The sequence below is a fragment of the Pan paniscus genome, chromosome 13, assembly GCF_029289425.2.
Source record: "Pan paniscus chromosome 13, NHGRI_mPanPan1-v2.0_pri, whole genome shotgun sequence".
NCBI classification, from domain to species: domain Eukaryota; kingdom Metazoa; phylum Chordata; class Mammalia; order Primates; family Hominidae; genus Pan; species Pan paniscus.
The window spans coordinates 75490267-75515266 of record NC_073262.2 but is presented as its reverse complement, the minus strand read 5'-3'; the positions used below and the strand labels follow the sequence as shown (position 1 = coordinate 75515266).

The 25000-nt window shown below is 38.7% G+C and overlaps 1 protein-coding gene across 5 annotated transcripts in view; it reads right to left on the bottom strand.

Moving 5' to 3' along the window:
- The window catches only part of RAPGEF4 (Rap guanine nucleotide exchange factor 4), a 317379-nt gene that overhangs the window by 212204 nt on the left and 80175 nt on the right, over window positions 1-25000 (bottom strand). For 2 of the 5 annotated variants that reach the window (XM_034954514.3, XM_055108758.2), the window contains exon 1: window positions 18553-21269. The exons of the other annotated variants lie outside the window; for them this stretch is intronic. In XM_034954514.3, coding sequence (XP_034810405.1) covers window positions 18553-18564 — 12 coding nt within the window. In that variant the 5' untranslated portion in view covers window positions 18565-21269. Of the gene's footprint in view, window positions 1-18552; window positions 21270-25000 lie in introns of those variants that run through there. 5 annotated transcript variants of the gene reach the window in all.

Below are 25000 nucleotides of genomic sequence, written 5' to 3'. Positions count from 1 at the left end.
AGGTAAAGTAGACAGTAAAAGTATCAACAACTAAGAGAATGGCACAGAGGACCAAAGAACAAGTGGTTGATCACCCAATGGGTAGAATAGGCGTTGTGCAGATGTTGAAGTGGAAACATAGTACTCTGCTACGATAACCAGGTTGATCTGGCTAATCTGTCCTGTTGGGTCAGGGCTCACTCCTTCTTCGCCTTCCAGAATTGCATGATCAGTTAAGAGAATAGTTTTCCTTCCTGGAGGAAAGATTTGGAAGTAGCTGCACTCTGGCTCAGAACCTCTAAACCAGCTCTGACAGGAATAGAGAGCCATAAACAAACAAAAAGCAAGCGAACACAGATCCTTAATGGAAGAGAAGCCATATAATGAATAATTTGGACCCAGGGATGCTCTGACCATAATTCTTCACATGCTCAAAGGTTTCAATGGAGGAAGTAAGATTTTATAAAAGCTTTGAATTAGAGATGAAACACAAGACAAAGTACTAAAGAGAAAAGAGGCTTTTAGCACTTAAGAGAACAGAAAATATGATATTGATCATTTCACTTCTTGATCCATACATGTTCCTCTTAATGTTAGCAACTTTTATATTGATACTCTGCCTTTCATATGCATATGACTTACCTCTTGAATTAGTACCTCCGTACGCCCAATGCCCAGGAATTTTTTTGTATCTCCTTTGTGTAATGATGTGCCACTACTAAATACTCAGTAAATATACTATGAATGAATAAAGGTAGCTTCTCCCTAAAGCTTAAGATGATGATAAAGCTGTCAGAGGTATGTGAACCAGAACAACTCCATCTTAAATAGGAACTGGGTAAAAGGAGGCTGAAACCTACCGGGCTGCATTCCCAGATGCTTAAGGCATTCTAACTCATAGGATGAGATAGGAGGTCAGCACAGAATACAGGTCATAAAGGCCTTGTTGATAAAACAGGTTGCAGTTAAGGAGCTGGCCAAAACCCACCAATACCAAATAATGACGAGACTGACCTCTGGGCATCCTCACTGTTACACTCCCACCAGCGCCATGACAGTATACAAATGCCATAGCAATGTCAGGAAGTTACCCTATATGGCCTAAAAAGGGAAGGCATGAATAATCCACCCCTTCTTTAGTATCTCATTAAGAAATAACCATAAATATGGGCAAACAGCAGCCCTCAGGGCTGCTCTGTCTACGGACTAGCCATTCTTTTATTCCTTTACTTTCTTAATAACATTGTTTTCACTTTGCACTGCAGACTCGCCCTGAATTCTTTCTTGTGTGAGATCCAAGAACCCTCTCTTGGCGTTCTTGGACCCCCTTTCCTACAGGACCCCTTTCCTGTAACAAAGCCAATGACCTGGCTTTATAAGGAAGCTGAACACTTTCTTCTAACTCACCATAATTAATATTCACGATGTATTTATTTCATTAAAAGTAAAAATATAAATGGAGGTCCTGAGTGTGTTGCTGATCTTTTAGGGGAGGGGTCATGGAGACCTACACCAGAAGAAAGCTGTTCCCTGTTTGGTGATGGGGATCAAAGGATGCATGGGAAGAAGAACTTGCTTATTGCCCAAACTTAGAAACTAGCTAAATTAATTTGTGCTTCTTAAGAAAAAAATAAGTGCAGTAAAGAACAACATATGGTTCAAATAAATAGGCTTTGGTTTTCTCTAACACGTTTCATGCAAGTTTTCCTCCCATCCTCCCCTATGACTGTGTTTGGTGTATCACGTATATGTAAGATCACACTTTAGATAAATTTGCACATGTGTAAACTAAATTCCTAGAGAAGAGAAAATATTTGGGGTACACGATATCTTTAAATTTTACCAAAAACATTTATACAAAGTTTTCTGGAATCTCCTCCATACCAAGAGATCCTACAATAGTTTTTAAAACCCATATCTAGGTGATAAAAGAGATCTAAAATTGAACTAATCACCAGCATGCTTAGAAAGCCTTTAAATTTATTTGAGATATTAACTTTCTACCGTGCATGAGATTTCCTCAAAGCTGCTTCTGGATTCTTTCCTTTTAGTCATAAATCAAATATCCAAAAGCTGGCTTATTTAATATTATCTTACTTCATTTTCTCTAAGTTAATCACTTTAGAACTAAACCAAATTGCAGGGATAACAAAGGCGGATTTCCCAGTGTGTTCTGGTGTGTGTGATCATGGTGGTATAATGGCCCATGACCATGACTCTGATCTTTCTATGAAGTGTACTGAAGTTAAAATGGGGAAGATATTTTTGAGGAGGATATTCTTTCATGTCATGATATCCACAGAGAAATAAACATGTTTCATTTTTTAGGATATCAAAGGGAAGACCCCCCAACAGGTCACTTCTTGTAGGAAATGATATGTAGCAATGTGAGAGACTAAAGTGAGAACAGTAGCCTTAGCCTTCTGGTACTCTTTTGCCTCAGCCTTCTGGTATTCTTCTGGTATTCTAAGAGGGTGCTCTTTTCCAAAGTATCTCTTGATTGTTCACCTCAGGGTCTCATAAGAAGCATGACCAACACAGTAGGCACTTCATATTTGTTGGATTTAACTTAAGGTTGTAGATTTCCATTTTTTCCTAAGTGTTGGTGAGAATGGAATACTACACCATATTTGAGCTATTGTTCTCCAAGTGAATATAAGCATTTTTCTTGGCTGGGCAGAGTGGCTCACACCTGTGATCTCAGCACTTTGGGAGGCTGAGGTGGAAGGATCACTTGAGGATGGGAGTTTGAGACCAGCCTGAGCAACATAGTGAGATCCCATTACTACCAAAATAAATTTAGCCAGGCAAGGCGGTGCACACCTGTAGTCCCAGCTAATCAGGAGGCTGAGGTGGGATTGAACCCAGGAGTTCAAGACCACAGTGAGCTACAATTACACCACTGCACTCCAGCCTGGGCAACAGAGTGAGATAATAGAAAAAGAGTACCTTTCTATTATAACATACACTCCATTAAAGAAGGTTGAAACTGCATTTGTTTGTTTATTTACTTGTTTATTGGTTTGTTGGTTGGCTGGTTCGTCACTGATAATGCTTGATCATAGGATGGTAAGAGAGAAAAATGGTGTGGTACAAATCACAAGTTTTGAAGTCAGACAGAGCGAGTTTAAATCCTAACTCTTTCACTTTACTAGCCATACAACCCTGGGCAAGCTCCTTAATCTCTCCAAGTCTCCATTTTCTTACTTATAAAATGGGATAATCACCCCCACCGGCCAATGTTGTTAGGAGGATTCAATAAGACAATGTATATAAGATGGCTACTTAGCATAATGACAAGCCCATAGCAAGCATTAGTCATATAGCTATTTTTATGTTTATAATTGCCTCAAAAGCCCATAGTTAGGATTCAGCAAAATGTATACACACACACACCCAACATGGTTCTTGACATACACAGTAATAAATGGTAATGCTCATGTTCTGTAAGAACACAATTTAAAATGCAATACGAGCCATTCTCCTTACATACCCCAGGGAGCTTTCTCACATGACTGTGCTCCTGGCCACATTTCTATGTGCCATTATAGCACATACCTAGGTCTATCTCAGACATATATCAAACACTTCACAAATCCCTCACTCTGAATAAACTCTAACAATGTTTCTCAATTGCCAGAAATCACAAAAATAGAAATAATCATCAGAATTCAGATCTGCAATGAGAATTCTGGTAAACAGGAGTACTTTGATGTGGCACTTTGGGTTGTTGAAAGCACTAAATGACTAGTGTTGAGGATGCTAGCCACGAGCTATTTCCAGCCCTCGTTGTATTTCCTGGCTTTACCTGGATGGGATGTGTGCTGAAAGCAGATTTGTTACACATGCCATACAAATAATTATGGCCTGACTGGTCTCCTGTGTCACATCCTCAAGTCTCTTCTCATGACTCATCATTCAGCTGGAAAGCAGGAAGTGCTCCATTTGGGGGAGGAAGTCAAAAGGACGCCACACCTCAGGACAATACCCTTCTTACCTAAGCAGTGTTATTTTTCTACCAGGCAACACCCAAACAGAGCGTGTTTAATCACATGGACAGAATGGGAGATCAGGGCTATGAGGTTGCTCTAGGATATCACAACTGAGACGTCACACACCACAGAGCTACAACGAAGTTGAGTTCTGGTGGTGCCAAAGGCATCACACCTTTAACCTCAAAGCACAGAGTCTTTGAGGCATTTGCTTCTTCTGGCATTTCTCCTGGAAAATTGCCATAGACATGTGGAAGCAGAAGAGGGTGTGTTTTGCATGTATTTATGCAGGCATATGTGTCCATACATGAGAGATTTTTGGCATTCAAAGGAAGCTACCATGAAGATTTTGGCTGCCAAAATTGTTAGCTATTGTTTTTTCACTAATTTGCATCTAAAAAAATAAGCCTGAGATTATACCAACATGTGACATCTTTTATGGAGTGGAAGGTATATTTCCATTTCAACAAGTTAGATTTACCTCACTTTTCACTTCTATTCAGAAAGTCTGGAGTAATCACAACTATCACCCTCATTCAAAGTCAGGAACAAAAAGCCAGAAAGAGATTGGAAGAATGATACTCAATCTCACCCTCTTTCCAGCCCTAGACCCACATTCTAATTTAGAAGCCTTAGAGGAATGGAATGCTCGCTAGTCTTAGTTCTTTCTGGATCTCAATCTTCCCTTGCCACTGAGAATTTGATTTCTGAATTGGGAATGTACACTGGTTAAGAGATTGTTGTTATTTGAAAATTGTATATTTTTTAGCAAGTCATAATCATATATTTAAGGTATGTATCAATAAGGATAAATAATTTTATTATCATAAGTATCAAGAATGTATTCTAATGATTTATATTCATAAAACATATTTAAGTTAATATCAGGTTATATATTTCTAAAATTGTTATCATTTAATGAAATTCTTTCACTCAGTGTTTATTCATGTGCTAGGCATGCCACCACCACACAAGCTATATTTTATTATCTCACTTTACAGGTGAGAAAACTGAGGTACAAACTTCTGGTCCAGTATCACACTGCCAAAGAGCAGTAAAATCTCATTTTGATACCATGCCCATGTGCTTTCCACTGTAGAAACTGTCTCTTCTATTTATTAATGAGCATGCATATTGTTGGATATGTTTGCAGCTTGGTCAACAGTTTAGAAATAATGTTTTATAAAGATTTAAATCACTAACAACACACCAGTAATCCAATAGCCACTTATACACATCCTTTAATTGATCTGAACACAATTAGCAACTGCATATCTGTCCTCTAAGACACCAAAATGAATGTGGCATCTGTTTCACATATCAAAGCTGCTAGGTGACACCACTATGAGCACTCACAACTCACTTCTTCACGGTCTATTTACTCTTGCTTAGACGCATATCATTTCCCAACCTTTAGCAGAGAAAAGGCACCAGGAGCAGAGGAAAGAGAGCAGTTTGATCTCAGTGAGAAGGGACGGCTGGCAACTTAGAGCAACTCTGTAACGTACTGGTGTCAGCTAGTGGGGGGCAAAAACTCCTACATAGCTCAGAAGCCTCAGAGGGCGCCAGTCAACTGAAGTACGGAATAGGAGCATAAGCTGATAAGGATGACATTGCCATTATGCCACAGGAAAACAAAATGTAATATTTCACCTAAGAAAAAAATCAAAGAAAGAGAACAGAATTTAATAAAAAAATTCTTTCAAGACTATTTCGATGTTTAAAGGAGAAAGAATGTGTGTAGAAAAGAGATTTCCCTTTATTGAAACCCAATCTTTTGTAGAGGTTCTCATTTTTCAAAGTGGTTAAAAGTCATTTGTTTGGTTCAGATTTCTGATTTTTTCAGATTTTGGAATATTTGCAGAATGTTTACCCCTAATCTGAAAACCTGAAATCCCAAATGTTCCAATTAGAAGAAGAAGAAGAAAAAAAAGCAGTTGCTTGGGATTTTATAAACAAATAAACAAATTTATTTACAATGGGATTATTTCTTGTTGAGAGAGTTTTCAGAGCGCGCAGAAAAGTAGCTTTATCTTCCTGTTTACTAGCACCAGTCACCACAATTGTAGCATTATCTCCAAATCAAGTTTTATGAAGAGTAGTTATCTTCCTCTGCCTTTATAATATGTACCCCATCTTGGACACTCCTTTCAATCTCTCTTCCCTGAGTTTTTTGAAGCTGCCTCTGCTATTTTCCACACATGATTATATCCCATTTTACTAGAACCACTGAAGGCCAATACATTGAGCACTGGGATGATAAGATTGAGGCACAAAAGTGGAATTACTTTGTTTTTGCATTCAGTGTTCTTTAGCTTCAACTCTACTAGAAACTCCCATTGAAAGTATCTGGTGTGTAAAGAGAAATAGAGACCATGCGGCCAACGGCTAAGCCATTGATCCAGCCAAGAAAAACAGCACGTGATAGAATTTCAAAATGCCTTCTTCCTCTGAGTTTCCCCCAAATAGATAAGGCTGAATAAGTGCTGGGAATTGCGTCTTGGAGCCAACAGATCCAAGAACTAACTAATTTGGAATTAGCTTCCTGAAGTAGCATCTCCCCAGTAGAAAAAGGATAAAAACATCAAACAGATAAAATAAAATAATTTCCAGGAGAAGCAGTAGACAATAAAATGATTTTTTAAAAGTTTTGCTTCAATAGTGATACTGTATGTCCTTAGGGATGTGTAACTGGGGCATAGTTCACAGGAAGAAATTACAGGGAAAAAAATTAATGAGTGAAATGTCTTGAGGAAAAAACTCATAAAGGAAATGCTTCTCCAGTCCTAAGCGCCTAGTCACAACATGTATCTGGAACAAAACCCTGGAAAAGATATTTTAATGCATATGGCAAAAGGGGCATGTTTCTTTAATTTACAAAGTGTTCTTATAATCTCATAAACTGTAGATACAACCCAATAGAGTACTGAACAAAAGATGTGAACCAGCCATTCACAGACCAAAAACAGTACAACTGCCAAGAAATATTTAAAAGATGCTTAACCTCACTCGTGATTAGGGAAATACAAAGCGAAGTAATAAAAATTTTCAAAGTTTGAAATTACTCAGGTTAAAGAACTGAAAAAACAAGTATACTCCTACACTGTTGTGGAGAGTGAAAATTGCTTCAGACTTTCTAGAGTGTAACTAGAAAATATTTATCAAATTTTAAGTTTTGTATAACATCCATAAAATGCGTTCTTCCCCTTAGTTTCCCCCAAACAGATACTATGTAAATAGTTACCATATCATATTGTTTAGGGAATAATGACAAAAAAAAAAAAAAAAAACCCAAACCTCTGTACATGTTCAGTGCCATAACTTTTTTGGATTTTTTTTTTTTTTTTTTTTTTTGAGACGGAGTCTCGCTCTGTCGCCCAGGCTGGAGTGCAATGGCGTGATCTCGGCTCATTGCAACCTCCACCTCTCAGGTTCAAGTGATTCTCCTGCCTCAGCCTCCTGAGTAGCTGGGATTACAGGCGTGTGTTACCACCCCCAGCTAATTTTTGTGTTTTTAGTAAAGACAGGGTTTCGCCATGTTGGCCAGGCTAGTCTTGAACTCCTGACCTCAGGTGATCCGCCCACCTTGGCTGGGATCACAGGCGTGAGCCACCGCGCCCAACTGGCATATTTTTTTGAAATCTGGGGTTAGTTGAATCCATGGATGTGTAACCCATGGATACCAAGAGCCAATTCTATTAGCCAACCATTAGTCTGAAAATAATGACATTAAAGTAAAGGAAAGATAGGGCAACCTATACTTCTTTTTCCTTTTAGTCCTTCCTTACTGTGAGTAAGCTGAAGATAGTCAGTGTTGGTTAGAATGTGCATGCATCAAGAAGCAAAATAAAAACAGTTGAATCAGTTTTGTGCAAAGTTTCCACTGCCCTAGTAAGAATGAAATATATACACATGTCCGAGCTAGGAAGTTCAAATTATGTAGTTTGGGTCATTCTGCATGTAAGTTAAATGGTCTTATATTTGCATTTAAAACTGGTATTGCACCACAGATAAACAAATTTATGCTAATAATTTAAAATTTGGGTTTTTCTTTACTTAGAACATTAAATGGCAAAGAACAAAATGAGGAGTTGAGATAGAGAACGCAGAAAAAGTTAATATTTTTTCCTCTGAGGAGAACAAGAGATCCCATATTTTTATTTCGCACTGGGCCCCACAAATTATGTAGTTAGCCTTGTCTGTACTGTTTGAACTTTGTGTACATATGCCCTATTTTTGTATATTAAAAATAGGTGTCTTTTTACCTGCCCCACTCACTCCTTTACTTTATGAGCTTTATGCTACCTCTTACCTCAGACGATCATAGATCTGTTTATTAATTTCTAAAAAAAATTCAAAAACTGGTAAGATCCAGAGGGAACCGGCAACCAAAAGACAACAGGTGCCCAAATGAAGAAACACTTTTAATAAACAAAGGCAATATTTCACACTATTATTCCTGCTCTCCTTTCCTTCTGTGGGTAAACACTGTCCCTGATTTATAGCTCTGTAACCATAGTCAGCACAATGAAATTAAGCAAGAATAATATGCCAGATTAAAACACCCAAACCCAATTTTACGAACTCAATATATGGCAGCTGCACTGTCAACATAAATATTTATTCTCTCAAAGGACATGGATGCAAGGTCATCTACCCCACAAGGGATGCTTGCCTTGATGAGTGCACACACATCAACTCAGAAAATGTAGATCAGTAGAGGTAATTTACAGGGATAACGTCTTCGAAAATTAGTAGAAAAAGAATTTCTCTCGTGGCATTTACTAGCATGGTACCAATTTGATATCCCACAGTCTTAATAGAGACTAACATCTCTATTAAAATTGAAGGAGGTAACCTCTTTTGCTTTTAATATTATTAACCATATGCATTACTTCAAATTTCCAACAAATGTATTAGTTCTTAATAACTAAAAATTCAATATGATTATACTGCAATGATTCTTACATACTTAAAGTTTTCTATCTGGGCCAGGCACGGTGGCTCACGCCTGTAATTCCAACATTTTGGGCAGCTGAGGTGGGTGGATCACCTGAGATCAGGGGTTCGAGACCAGCCTGGCCAACATGGTGAAACTCCATCTCTACTAAAAATACAAAAATTAGCCGGGCATGGTGGCAGGCACCTGTAATCCCAGCTACTCAGGAGGCTGAGGCGGGAGAATTGCTTGAACCCGGGAGGCAAAGGTTGCAGTGAGCCAAGATTGCGCCACTGCACTCCAGATTGGGCAACAAGAGCAAAACTCTGTCTCAAAAAAAAAAAAAAAAAAAGTTTTCTATCTGAAACAGTCACATTTTGTGAAAATATTCTCAGATTTAAAACATCAGACGGTGCTAATAGGGGTTCAAGGTGTTGGAGTTTAGTGAAATAATCAAATAAATGGAACAAGTAAATGAAAACTCTGGTAGGTATTTTAGAGTCAATTTGTGTGAAAATTTTGACTCAAAATGCCTTGACAGTTTCAGTAATTTTAAAAATTGATTTTTCTTTTTCAGGAGGTTGAGAAGAGGAGTCAAATGTACATTTTGGAAGTCTTGCCCAGCAACCTATTAAAGAGAACATCCTTCATAAAATATTCTACAGAGAAGCCCATAACAGTGATTGCTTCTGGTGAAGAGATCTGGTGGTTGGGGCAGGGGAGGGTGAGAAGCATACTTTTCGATATATACCCTGTTGTACTTTTGGAATTTTGTACCACATGTATGCATTACCTAGTTTCAATAAATTAAATAATTTCTTTAAAATAAAAATAATAACAACAACAAATTAGCCAGGTGTGGTGGCACGTGCCTATAGTCCTGGCTACACAGGAGGCTAAGGTGGGAGGATCTTTAGAGCCCAGGAGGTCAAGGCTACAGCGAGCCGTGATTGCACCACTGCACTATAGCCTGGGTGACAGAGAGAGACTCTGTCTCAAATGAATAAATAAACAAACAAACAGGATTCTTGTTTTGCGTGATGGGTTGTGTTATGACTACTTTTTGAAAGTATCATTGTCTGAAGTTGTCCAGTTAGCTTTATAGGCATTTTTAAATGTGGACAGTTTTGGGGAGATATGGAACTGAGGATACAAAACCACACATCTGTGAAAAACTCCTGCGGTAGCTCAATCAGTTTGGAACTAGGTACAAAATGTCCAAATGATGTCAGCTATTTAAAAGGGCAATGAATCAACAAATAAGAAATATTTATTTTGAAATGGGCTTTGAAATACTCTTTCGGCAAAGTATTTCTGTTTTGATCTCTGGAACTTAGCATTTTTCCCTAATAATTTCTTCTTCACTACAAAAAGAGTCAAAGCCTTAAAGCTTGATGACAAGTACTTTTCTATTTCCACTCTCACCATCACAAATTCTACAAAGATATGTTACACTGGGAATAAATGTTCTCCCACATAAAGAAGAAATAAGCTACATAATCTGGTCTATATTCTTTTAATTCCACAGAAAATGGTTCTTAATCTTTTGGTAGATAACAGACCCTTATCCAATTAGAATGAAAGCTGATAATATGTTAATCATAATTTATATGTGTGCATCCATTAATATATGTATTATATATGGAATATAAAAATGCACACACAGATAAAAATTTCAAAAATGTCAAAGCTGGTCCTTGAACTCCTCAGGGCTCAAGAATCCCAGGTAAAAAGCATCTGTTGTGAATCATCCCTCTTTGCTGACCCTCCAAACGCAGACCTACCTGCCAGAGGACTAAATGAGTTATTATATTATATATAATATATATATAAATGAGTTATTATATTACTAAAAGGCAAAAGGCTCACATTTGACCTAATCCTACATTTTTCCTAAACAAACTTAGAGCTCTTTTCATTCCAAAAGCTCCCATCACTGAATTCTTGATACTTAAATTATCTTCTTCAGACTAAGCTGATAATAATTTACCACTAAAGAGTCAATCTACATAAAAAGATAAGAATAGTTTCTGGCACTTAGTTGGTGGTCACTAAAATTCATCTGTTATCATTACTTACGTATTATTCACATACAGAGACCCGCCTTGCAAATGTAAAATCCAAGTGACCACGATGTTTTCGAATCAGATCTGGCCCTCAGCCAGTTCATACCGGGGATGCCTCACATGGATGAGCTCAGGGGCTCACCTTCCTTCTGCATGAGGTCAGAGAAGACTTCCCCAAGTGCCAGGGTAACACACACATGAAAAAGAGTGATGTGGAGTGTTTAGGCTTTCTGCTACTCAAGAACCCTGGCCTGACAGCCAAGGTGAGCTCTTGCCACGCCAGTATCAGCAGAACTCCTGCTGAAAGTGGGAGGCACTGACTGAGAAAGACCTGCAGGCCTCTAGTCCAGGAGAAACTAAATGGATCTCCTGAGTGTGTCTAGTTCCCACTGGATCAGTTTTGAAGCAACATACGGCCTCTTGCTCCAGGGCCTCTCAGCCCCAGGCCCTCATAGCCCAGGTCTCTTGGAGGGGCCGCAGCACTCTGGCCTCCACTTTCCCTAAATCAGCAATTGGAGATGTTGTGGTCCTGATCCCTGTTCCCTGAGCTGATCTCAGGTTCAACACCAACCTGTCTTTCCTAGAGTCACTTTCTCTTTGATCATCTGGATCATGATCTCCTCAGGAGGAAACTCAGCCTCCTTGCAGCCTTTCCTTCACAGAAAGATCTGATTTTAAAAATAAACTGCTGAGAGGTAACAAATGTGTGAACGGGCTGCCATGATTCCCTCCTGATGTGATTTGCCTGAACTGGGAGGCGTCGTCTTGAAGACATGGGAGGAGACAGCATTTGAGCTGGGTCTTGGGGTAGGTAGAGAAGGAAGGTGACTGTAGGCAAAGGGCCCCTTCAGCAAAGAGACCAGGAAGACCCAGGCAGGAGCAGTAGTTAGTGGGCCTGAAGTTGGAGTCTGCTACCCCTAGCAAGACTTTCACCAAGAGTTTGACCTTCAGTTCTCTTGGTTAACATGTCTGGGTGTCTTATGTGTTTCTGCACCAAGAGAGCAAGCAAGCACACAGCTAGGAGATGTGAGATGGGTCAAGGAGGAGCCGAAGGATGTCAAAACCCTGTTCTGTCCTCAAGAAAGGCCAGGAGGCTCCAAAGGGCTTCTCCTTCCACAAGGAGAGTCTGAGGATGAGAGAAGATTGTCCCTCACACTGGGGGGCTGTTATGACCCCTCCTCTGTGTGAAGATATGTCACATCAGAAAGACTTGTATACTTTGCCTGGGTCTGGTGGCATCTTCCTGTCTGTCACATTTCTGTCGGCCTTACGAATGCAACGCCCATGGAGTGAGGGACTTGGTCTGGAAACCCTTTTCACTCTCCTTGGCAATTACTTTCTCTATTCCTTCCACCTCTAGCTCCTGTATGCACCCCTGTTGTACCTTTTATCTCACTTTAATATTTATTTTCTTATATTTATCTCCATTAAGTTGCAAGATCCTTGACGGCCACAAGTTGTTCATTTCTGCAACCCCAGTGCCTAGCATCGTAACTGGCATTTAGTGAATGCTTGACTAATGCTTGCAGATATGACTGAGGTTAATTAAAAAAAAAAAGTGTGCATCAATTAATAGAGGCACTACAACTAGAAAAGGATGCAGGGGCAGATTTAGAAAGCTGAGCATGCCAGGGCAGCTAGTTTGAACTTTAATCCTTGGGCAGCAGCGAGAGCTGAGTTAGATGTCTGAGCACCTGGAGTGAGGGATTTGAACCCCTGCTCTGTCTATGCATCCAATCATCATCACCACCCACATCTACTGGGTTTGTTCTTAGAGCTAGGGGGTTGATTACATTATATCATTTCTTCCTCTCAGCAACCATTTATGGTACGGTTATTTTGACCCCCATTTGACAAATGAGGGAAGAGATTTAGGGATATTATGTACCTTGCCTGAGGACACAGAACTGGCAAGAAGCAAGGCCAGGACTGTCACTATGTCCTGGTCAATTCCAGTCCATGGTCTTTAAGCTCTGTACTGCCTCACTTATGCTGCTGAGGCTTGAGGACAGAGAAGGGAGGTCACTGAGAATGGTGGGATGGAATTGAAAAGGAAGAGGTTAATGTAAAGGAAGAGGTTATATGACTGATTATAACGGGAGGCCAACTAGGACAAGGAGAGGCAGAGAGAAAGCGAACCTGAAATACTGAAGGGTAAAGTCAGATGTTTCAGACCTAGGTGAGGTCTGGAGAAGGGACTTGGATAAGGGAGAAGGAAATATAAAGTAACAAGCAGAAAACAAGAAAGGGAATTCAGGGGAGATGGATTCCCAACTGTGCTAAAATATATTAATGTCTCTAAAAATGGATTAACAGAGCCGGGACTCAGCTGTTTAGAGTATTATACACGTGCTTGCAACTGTTATTATCAGGAATTCACCGAAGGCTTTTAATTTATTAATTTTCATTTAGTAATGATCACTTTATTAATAAGGTACAATTTGCTATGTATGATGAAACTTTTTGGTGAGGAAGGAAAGAAAATGTGGATGGAGAGAGTGTGACTAGCAGCACAGTTTTAAGAGAACTAAAACACTAACATTTAAAACACTATTTTAAAACTTCACACTTTTTTTTTTTTTTTTGAGAAAGGGTCTTGCTCTGTCACCCAGGCTGGAGTGCAGTGGCATGATCATGGCTCACTGCAGCCTCAAGCTCCCAGGGCTCACGTGATCCTCCCACCTCAGCCTCCCATGGCTACAGGCACATGCTTCCACACTGGGCTCATTTTTTGTGTGTGTTTCTTGTAGAGACTGGGTTTCACCATGTTGTCCAGGCTGATCTCAAACTCCTAGGCTCAAGAAATCTGCTCGCATCACCCTCCCAAAGTGCTGGGATTACAGGCATGAGTCACCGAGTCCAGCTTTATAACTTTTTAAATAAGTGAATGCCTTTCAAGGTGTTGTTCACAAAGTGGTGTATGTCCCTGGGAACAGGTGTATCTCTACTAAATACAATATCTGATCATTTTACTATCTTATCCCATTTTTAAGTTCTATGTGCTTTTAATAGGAATTGTATATAGTGAAAGTTATTATAGAGCTTTTTTCCTTTTTTAGAATATTTGCATTTGGCAATTCTATAAACTTTAAACAAAGCTAAGCATAAGCAAAAAAAACACCCTCCAAACAGATAAACTAAAACCCATAACAAATAGCAAAGGCCTAAAAATGAAAAACTGTTTCATTAAAACTTATTGGTAAGAGTTTCAGTACTTTCTCCACAACTATTAAAGAGGTAGACACAGTATTGGACAGTGGAAAAAAGAAGGCAGATATGGATGCACACAAAAAAAGAGAACTCGCTTCTCTAACCTCAGAAAAGATCACAATTCTACTGGATAGTTTCACTCAGACCAAAGCTTAAAGCATGTTTGCGGGAGGGCATGGCATGGAGGCAAAAGAAAGCAAAAGACCAGAGCCTTCCACAGTCAAATCGCTGGGATCTTCACAGACACCCAACGGCTAGAGGAGTGGAAGGGATGACCATAGATCATGCTGCAAATATCCAGAAAAGAAATCTTCACAAAATTTTGTTACAGATCACAAAATAAGGTTTACACAGAGGTTATAGGAAACAATTAGAGGCAAGATATGGATTTGTAAGAATATTTAATAAATTTTTGAAGCAAATGAGAGAAGTGACAAAAAATTTTTAAAACTTCAATCAATTCATGCAGCCAACACCATTGGGTAAAAGACATTATTACTTACATCATGTTATTTTACAAATCCACTGTAAATGAAGGTAAGATAATATCTTTATAAAACTAATTTTAATTTTTTAAATCATGAATATAGCCAGGTTTATGGTGGATTTAATGAATTTAAAAGGTATGTACTTTAAATATTATGAAACATGAAAAGTAAACAGATCAAGATTAAATATTTGCAGAAATTCTAAGAGGGTTAATGTCTCAATCATATAAAGCATTCACATAAATTGGTAAATAAATGCCAATGTATTTAATTCATATGAATAACATGTCCCAAAAGAGGACATGTTACATTGGGTATTTATAATCAGTAAAAAAAAAAGAGATAATAAAACCTCAAGCATCCCAGTAATCACAGAAACACAATTGCAATAGCAATGCCTATTATATTGGACACACATAGAGCCAGTCACTAACTTATGATGGGTCAACTTAGAATTGTTCAAATTTACAATGGTGCAAAAGCAAAAAGCATTCAGTGGAAACTATACTTCAAGTAGCCATACAACCATTCTGATTTTCACTTTTAGTACAGTATTCAATGAATTATATGAGATATTCAACACTTTATTATAAAATAGGCTTTGTGTTAGATGATTTGGCCAACTGTAGGCTAATGTAAGTGTTCTGAGCACATTTAAGGTGGGATAGGCTAAGCTATGGTGTTCAGTAGCTTAGGTGTATTAAATGCATTACTGACACGATATTTTCAACTTACAATGGGTTTATCTAGATGCTTCCCCATCATAAGTCGAGGAGCATCTGTATATATAATGGTCACGATGGCCAAGGCCAGAAGCAATAGGCATGCTCAAATACTGTTGGTGGCAGAATAAAAGCTACTGAAAATAAATGTGATCATATTTATCAAGAGTCATAAGTTTTCACATTCTTCAAACTAGTGATTCTTTTCCCGGGAATTTATTGTAGGTAAGTAATTCTTACAGTATAGTCTGGGGATAGTTGAGAGCCTCCCACGATTCCTATGGGATCCAAGAATTCAGAACTTCATTCACAGTAACAGTAAAATTATTACCTGTCTTCTTTACTCGCATTCTCTCATAGGCGTACAGTGAAATTTCCCAGGAGCTACAAATTGTGAAAGACACCATTGCTCAGACTGTTAAGAGAAGGTGCATTTGTGGGATGGTGGAATTTGGGGATGATCTTGCACCTTATTCTCACTCTTCCAATAACCATTCCACATAGGCAACCTCTAAATCATAAAGCCTTGAACAAACCCCACAGATTCTGACTCTAAAGTACTGACTGCCATTATTACATAAATCTGCTAGAAACTCTAATTTGGAAGTAGAATGTCTATAGAAGAGAAGGACAAATTACACTAGGAAATTCAACACAGACTTGTAAGGAACAAACATTATTCAATCATAGCATCTCAGCACAGGGCAAGGACACCGGCCAGGTGTATGCAGAAGTAAGCACAAAGGGGAATGGTGAATTACCAAAACCCACTGCTGAAGGGGTTCTCAGCCCTGGCTGTCCAGAGACTCATCTGAGGAGCTTTCAGAAGCTACTGATGAAGCTCTATCTTCTAGAGATTTTGGCTTCATCAGTCTATCAAAAGTCCCGGCATGGAAATCTTTTAAAAAGCTTCCCAGATACTTCTAACGTGAAACCAGTTTTAAGAACTACAACTACAAATGATGAAAGTTACCAAAAAGTTCTTCTTCCCTTCCAAATAATATATTTTGATACAATATGAACTACTGCCCTATATTTTATTCTTTCCATTCACAGAATTTGTGGCTCTCCCTTCTTTAATTTGCAAACCAAAAAGGGAGGGGGACACTAGATTTTTCAACTCATAAGGCACATAAGAATCAATCAACATTAACTGTGACCACTCCTGTCAGCAAGGCAGGATTTAAGTAAAGGTATCTCTATTTTACAATAAGTGGCCTAGGAAGCTGGAGAGCTTTGCAAAATGTCATCCAGCAAAGTTGGGTTAAACCAAGAATAGACCAGAATCTCAGGCCAGACCATTCAACCACATCAACAACCTTTGGAAGATTTGTCTTGCATTTATTGGTTTGGGCTAGACAGCTCAAAACATTGAGGTCAGTGAGATCAAACAGGGGCAAGACTGCAGGAATTTGGAGAAGCGAACTTAGTGACAGGATTTCTGCTGCTTCATCCTGTGTGTCAGACCCTCTGCCCCAGTAACTGTGCCCTAACCTCTCACAGCAGCCCAGAGACGACTCAGGAGTGGAATTTGGCCCCACGAGAGCAGGAAAGTCCCATGACCACAGGGCTTTCTACACATAAAGAGCTTAACAGTATCCCCCAGTCCTCACCACGAGTTCCTTCTGAAAGTCTCAAGTTCTTAAAGCTTTCCCAACTAGAACTGCCTTTGCCTGGGGGAACCCGTTAAACCCCAGAGCGGATTTCTCCAGATGATGGCTGAACAACAAAAAACAAACCCAGACATTTGGAATCACAACACATGACAGGCTGAGTTCTCACCATGCCTGCCCAGGGGCCCAGCAAAGGAGAAGAACCCAGAGTGCCACACAACACAACCACAGAGTGAAGAAGCCCAGCCCCTTTTCTGTGGACTCAGTCCCTCGGGACAAGGCTGCCTCAAATGCTATCATTTGGTTAACTGTCCCCAATCCTTTAGGGATGCTGAAAAACAGCCTTGCTACCCACATAAGAATTCAGAAGCAGATCTCTTTGTTCTTGGATGAAATGAGGCCCTTGGTGGAAATGGATCTCTTCTTGCTCTGCCCCTGTCCTTTAGCACGCTGGATCTTTCTTAGAGTATTTTTCAGTTTGTCTCATATTTGTGTCTATGATTGTCTTTTCCACTAGATTGTAAACCACAGAAAGGCAGACAGAGGGCATTTTGCACCTCCACCTGGTGGGAAACAAGTATGTTTGCTGAATATGACAGAAGCTTCTTAGAGATGAAATGTTTAACGTGGCATCAATTCTGTTGAGGTGAGCAGCTATTGAGAAGGGCAGGCTGCTCAGTAGCTTAGCTGAGTGGGTGAGGAGACCCAGTGTAAGAGAACAGTGCAGGGGAGAGAGTCGGGGTGAGGTGTCAACAGAGTCCTGGCTAGTGCACGGCCAAGGGAAGCATTTCGGAAACTAGTTTAACAGCAGCTCCTCAAAGACCTGAGTATTCACTCTACACTCCTGAAATGAACACCCAAAGTAGCGCCAGCTCAGAGAAAGCAACTACTGGTTATAGCACCCTACCGGCAGGCCCACCATACAGCATCTGGGCATTCCTGGCATTTGCCAGCCAAGCCTTGATCTGCTCAGACCCCTGATCATCTTCTGAGAAACATTGAAATCATTGCTTGGGGAGCAGGTAGAACCCTTAGTTATCAATAATGTAACAGAATGCCTATAAACAGCAAGGACTTCATTGAGTCTGAGAGCTACAGGCAAAATACCTTCCAGGGGCCTGGAGGGTGAAATACCATCACCCACAATCTGTTTCCTTGGACAAAATTCATTTTTAATATGTGACATTCAAATATGTCACTAGAAAAATACATGTATGTAATTTCACTGTGATAAATGTTACTCTGCCTAGTTATGAACAACTACCTTTATTTATCTTCTAGAAACATATTTAAGATCATCAGGCTAAATAAACACGCTTTACTAGCAGAAAGATGAGCCACCACTCACCCCCTGGCCCCACACACACCACAAACAAAGATGAAATCAAATTATGTCCCTGCCATGGTACATATTTGGGTCTGGTGGAACATAATTAGAAAAGCCAGAGATGTTTTTGAGCATAATTCCAAAATGCAAACAGTAACATGTAGTATTTCCCCACTCTCCCACCCTTCACTAAAAAATAAAAAGATTCATTCTGACCTTGTAGAGCATACGTCCTTCTTTTTCGGTCTCTCAAAGTTCTCAGACATCCAGTGAGCATCTATCCTTTATTTGATCAGCAAAATGAACCTTCATTGCCGTTCATTCCCTGTTCGTGTCTACTACTGAGTGGATCTCAGTCCACAGAAAGGAAACTGGTGCTGATGGTTCTCCAGGAAAGCTCAGGCAGTCTAAGGCAATAAGAAAACACTTCCTTTTTTTTTTTTTTTTTTTTTTAACTTTAGTTAGCTCCTAATAACTTCACTCCCTTCCTTTCTGGATTTGAATCATTTTGCCACTCCATGGAAAAGCTTGAAGACACAGGAATGAGACCCTGGTGCAGACATAAGTCCAAGTCATCGAAGCAGGCTTCCGCTTGGTTTAAAAGAATCAGAACTGTGAGGAGAGAGACAAGAGAACCAGCCAACAGGATGTGTGTGGCTGGAGTTCCTGGCATGAAGTCTTGGCTTTCATGTTTATTTTTGGATATATTTTTCTTAGTCCTTTGATGCAAATTTCTGGCCTGAGAAGTAACCCTACAGTACAAGCTCCAAAGTTGCCAAAAGTAAGCTCGGGCTCCTGACTTGGGAGAATGCAGGCCCCTTGGCTTGGAGGCTCTGGTTGCTCCTGATGAGGGTATGGGTCTCGGTCCCCGTGCATTATCAGGCAGGCAAGGGGCTGCCTTGTCTGCAGGTGGGCCGGGCATTCCTAACTCAATACCCAAGCCCATTAAATATAAACCTGAAAAGCCTACCATTAATGCAAAAGTGAAACAACCTGAAATTGTTAGTATGGTGGATAAAGCCATACAATTTACCTGAGAACTTCTGGGATATCTGTGTTCTGAGATATTAATTTTTAAGTATTTGGCTTTCATTTTTCTGACAGCTACAGACAGATAGAAACATCAAGCCTATTGGAGCAAGAGCAGATGCCTCTGGAAGGTGTATTATTCTAACAGCGTTTTTAAAGCACCTCAGCAAAGACTAAGCTGCTGTTGCTTCAAACAATCCTTATTCTCACTGTGGCTTGAAAGATTTTAATGGAAAAGGGATTTCCCCCTATTTACTCTAAAAAAAAGTCAGTAAATGGAAGTAACTAAAAAGCTTTTCAGTTCCACAACTGCCAACATATCTGGTAGAATCTTATAGAAAAATAAACATTCTGAAAATTAGGGAATAGAGACAGTCATAAACATATTTCTTCAACAGCATTCATTATTCTGATTAATATCTCTATTTACTAACTACTTTCTTTTCTTAAGACAGAAACGTGCACTTTCTTATTTTTACCACTCAGTTTTGTATCTCATAAAGCATGAAATACATTTTCAGTCAGTTAACAATGTTTACTGAGGCCACAGACACATTTGAGCAGTAAATCTAATGTGCCAATCATTATATCCAAGCGACGGCTCTCCATGACACGTTTTGCCCTGGTTGGAATAAAATCACAATAGCATGTCAAGAGGCTCCCAGATAACAATCACAGCTAAGAAACCACTTTTATAGTGACACAGGTCAGACTACAAATTTAAAACATTGCTTTTATTTTTAATGGCTCTGTAATTTTATTATTGTCTTTAATTTTTTAAGAACATATTCATAAATATGTGTTATTATTTTGAATATGCTCAAACATGGCTCATGGCAACAGGGAAATTTTTCCAGAATGGTGTTCATGCAATTGAACTACAGGTAAAGAGGTGGTAACCACTAGTTCAAGGGCCTCTCAGAAGCATCTTTCATGGATTTAACCAAGAGCACCTCTCTAATCTACTTTCCTGAAAACAGTGGACTCATCACCTCGTTCAATTTCATGTATTTGAAATATTCCATGTAAAGATGTCAAAACATGCCACAAACCTGAAATCATCCTCATACAAACACAACATCAGACAGAAAGTCAAGAAGAAAACCCAACAAAACCTTCACTGTTTTGTTCTAGCCATTGGAAACCCTCTTATACTATCTGTGCTGAGCAGAAATTCATGGACTTGGATAATAGATCAGTTTTTATTTATTCCAAGAGCTACTATCAATCATAAAATACCCATAATCTTAGATCAACTATTAATATAATAACTGCTTTAAACTCCCAAACTTACAGTTAACTGCTTTGCCATTTAACTTCCTTACTGAGGGTAGAAAATGCCACTAGTGTCAAAGAGTTTAAATTGTAAATTATAATTGTCTCAAGAACTAAAAATGGTATTCTAAGACTTTTAAATTCATTTTCTTCTGTATGTAATTCAGAAACATACTGTCTCCAATATTTATCTCTCCCCATCTCTGCCTCCCTCCTGAAATGGTACTGGAAAATGAGATGTTTTATACCCTGGTTAATATTTTTTATTAAGTTCTAATATTAAAGGGGTGTAAATGGAGAGAGGCATTATTTACCAACTCTGAACAAACTTAACATAATTCATTTAAACTAAGAAAATAAGACCTGACTTTAAGATAGAGCAACCCAGCACCCTCAGATCTGACCAAAATTGGAAATTGAAATAGGGAAAAGGAGAAGGAAACCAGGTCATTTTCATTAGGAAAGATGTAGGGTACAAAAGAAAAAAAAAAGTGCCAAGCTGCCACCTCAGTTATATCTTAGGGAATATTTATTTTATTTGATATATTTATAGAGACTATTGAGGAAATGCTTCTAATCACATTCATGATGATGATTTTTAAAAAATACTCTGAGTGTTGCCTATATGACTTACAGCAGAATAGACAATATAAAGCAAGAGGTATTGGGGATAGAATTAAATAGGATTTCAAAACCTTACGTGTGTTCTCTGAGGGCATACCTGAGGAAGCCTAGAAAACTTGCTGTTGACCTGGAAAAGAAAAGGAATTCCCTAGCTTTGTGCTACCATTACAGTCCCAAGTGTAAGATATACAGTATTTGCTCAGCCTATTAAAGGACTACTTTTTGACTGTGCTACCTGTTAGTGATTAGGGACCATAATTTTCCCTTAGAAGCAACTCAGAATCCTGATGGGAGTGTTCTAGCCTGCAGCTCCTGTAAGTGACAGTAAGAGTACCTACAAGGAGACAAAGCCCAACATAAGAGCGCCTGCCATGAAAGGAGCCCACCAGGACATTCCTCAAAAGTAAACACTCAAATGAGATGAACATGCACATTGAGACCCAGGGTCTCTGATTCAGGGTCTCTGATTCAGGGTCTCTAATTTTGACTATTTGGAACCTGTCACCGAACATTGAACTCTGAGCACCTTAGCTCCCTGATGGTGGAGGCCTTATCCAGTTGACCTTGCTGCTGCTTTCTTTTTATATTTGCATGATATATATTTTAGTGTTTTTTCTCTTTTTTAAAATTTCAATAGGTTTTTGGGGAATGGGTGGCATTTGGTTACATAAATAAGTTTTTTAGTGGTGACTTCTGAGATTTTCGTGCATCCATCACCTGAGTAGTGTACTCTGTACCCAATGGTAGTCTTTTATCCTTCACCCCTCTCTCCCCTTTCCCCCAAGTCCCCAAAGTCCATTGTGTCATTCTTACGCCTTTGCATCCTCATAGCTTAGCTCGCACGTATGAGTGAGAACATATGATGTTTGGTTTTTCTATTCCTGAGTTACTTCACTTAGGATAATGGTCTCCAATTCCACCCAGATTGCTGTGAATGCCATGATTTTGTTCCTTTTTATGGCTGAGTAGTATTCCATGGTGTGTGTGTATATATATATATAATTCATATAATATACATTATATATAATTGAAATATATATATTATATATATATAATTGTGATATATATATATATCACAATTTCTTTATCCACTCATTGAATGATGGGCATTTGAGTTGGTTCCATATTTTTGCAATCATGAATTGTGCTGCTATAAACCTGCATGTGCAAGTATCTTTTTTGTATAATGACTTATTTTCATCTGGGTAGATACCCAGAGTTGGCATTGCTGGATCAAATGGTAGTTCTATTTTTGTTCATTAAGGAATCTCCACGCTGTTTTCCATAGTGGTTGCACTAGTTTACATTCCCACCATCTGATGCCTTCTTTCTGCACTCTTACTGTTCAGTGATGATTCAGGAGTTGGCCTGAATCCTGAATACGTAATTCTTCCCCGTATAGCTCTTCCCTTTTGATATTTGGGTGATCTAGCTGACTTAGGCTTCAGCTGACAGTATGAGCTTGGGTTTAAATTTTACTAACAGATATCAGCACAAGATGGATTTTACCAGAACAAGGATGGATTAATTTTACTAAACCTATTATCTGACATATCAAGGAATAGGCGTTCTGGTTATCAAATATTTTGCAAGCAGATTAGCGCTATATATGCCATGTATAGATCATCAACATTCAAATCATGCACCTAAAGTTATTTAATGATATATTATGCTCTGAGATTCTGTGATTTTTATTTTCTGTCTCCTCTGAGCGGAATAGAAGCCCCTAGCCTGAGAGCAGAAGCATATATATTTGTATATATGTATAAACATACGAACATCTGACTATATCCACATACATACATATACATATACCTAACACATGGGAGATACTCTGTATATTATGAATAAATGAATAGACAATAAACAGAATTCAATCTTTTTTATTCAGAAGGTACTTTAGAATTGTGTAATTTTTTAGGATTATCATGTACTGCATGTGCACAAGTGTGCCCATTAATGAAGTCCTGATTAACAGATTGCTAGATAATGGGGTTTATTGCATTTTCAGTTTAGACAATTAAAACATTGATTGAGCATCTAATTCACACTCTACACTTAGTTGCATGAACAGGCAAATATAATGAAACATCTGACTATCTCTTACTCACTATGAGATTTCAGTCCCCACCCTGTAAAAGAGGTCAGACTAAAAACTATCCACTCCTGTCAATTCCAAATGGCTCTCTGAATGTCGTCCCCAGTACACTTATGCCACTGGCAAGGGAGATCACAAATCATGCTCTGAGGTTACAGGGGAAGAGTTGGACCCACTGAACTGCAAAACATGTGGCAAGGTTTTAGATAGCAAGGACAGCCCTCCATATCAATGTCTCTACTAAATATTTTTCCTCTAAGGGAAAGAACTGTGGAAAACAGTCCTAAAAGGTACTCTGATACAACCTAACCAAGGGATCAAACGTAGCATCAACAGAGCAATATCCTCAGCATCACTTTTCACATTTTCTTGCCAAAAATGTTTGACTTGATCTAATCAAACCTTTAGCCTAATTTCCATTTATAGGAAACCTTGGGATAGAAGTGCAAAAAAAGATACCATGAAAAAAACAATCAGACAAATCTTGAATTTGGGAGAAACTGACCTGGCCTTTTTAAAAAGTCAATGCCATGATGGGGCAGGGGGAAAGTAAGAGAGAGAAGGGGGAGAGAGGGAGAGAGGAGAGAGAGAGAGGAGAGAGAGAGACTTAGATATAACAATCAAATGTAAGACATGGCTCGTTATTGGAGCCTGGTTTGAAACAAAGCTATAAAAGGTATTTATGAGACAATTAAGGACATTTGAAATATAGACTGGGTATTAGATAATATTAGGATATTATTGTTTTATAGGTGAGATAATGGCATTAGGATATGCAACAGGATATTCTAAGTTTTTTGAGATATATGCTGAATATTTAGGGTGATATGTTATATGTCTATCATTTATGATAAAGTAGTTCACCAAAAAAAAACAAACAAAGCTGAAGCAAATATGGCTCTACATTAACAATTTCTGAGTTCAGTGGGGGTGAATGGGTGTTCATTGTACTATACTTTTTGATTTTTCTGTCTGTTTGAAATTTTTTTAAATAATAAGTTTGTTTTAATCTTCACAGGTAGCAACCTCTTAGAAACTTCCTTCTCAGCACTAAGGGCTCCTAATTAAAATAAATCTTTAAAATATTTCCACAAACCATCCTCTCTCAGCAATTTGAGTAAGTCATCAGAGACAAAAGTGGTTATAATGACACACATCACAGTTAGAAATCATTTTTGTTCTGAAAACCAGTTTTCCAAACTCCCCTTTTGAAAAAGACTTTTCAGTTTACCTTTTAAAATGAAAGATCCAAAAAGTGGCTTATTTGCCTCAAGCTTGGTCCCTTTTAATTGACAGAAAATCTCTCCACATACACCTCATGCAAACCTACTTTCAATTTTCCTTCCTAAAACTAGCTTTTGTCTCTGAACTTTACAGAACGGTTGGAGCTCTTTAATACTTTCTAAGAGAAATATTTCAAACAAGTAACCTCACAATTTATTCACTACTGCCAAGAATAAAAGTAACAGGTTTCACCACCAAGGCCTTCCAAGGCTTTGCATGACTTTTAAGGCAAAGCATCACTCATTCACCTGCAGGTTGGCTCCCTTAATGCATCTGCCATTTGTTTGGCTCTGGAGGAAACTATTTGATTACACAAAATTCTTTTTAGATCAAGTTTAAAATCTTAGCCACACT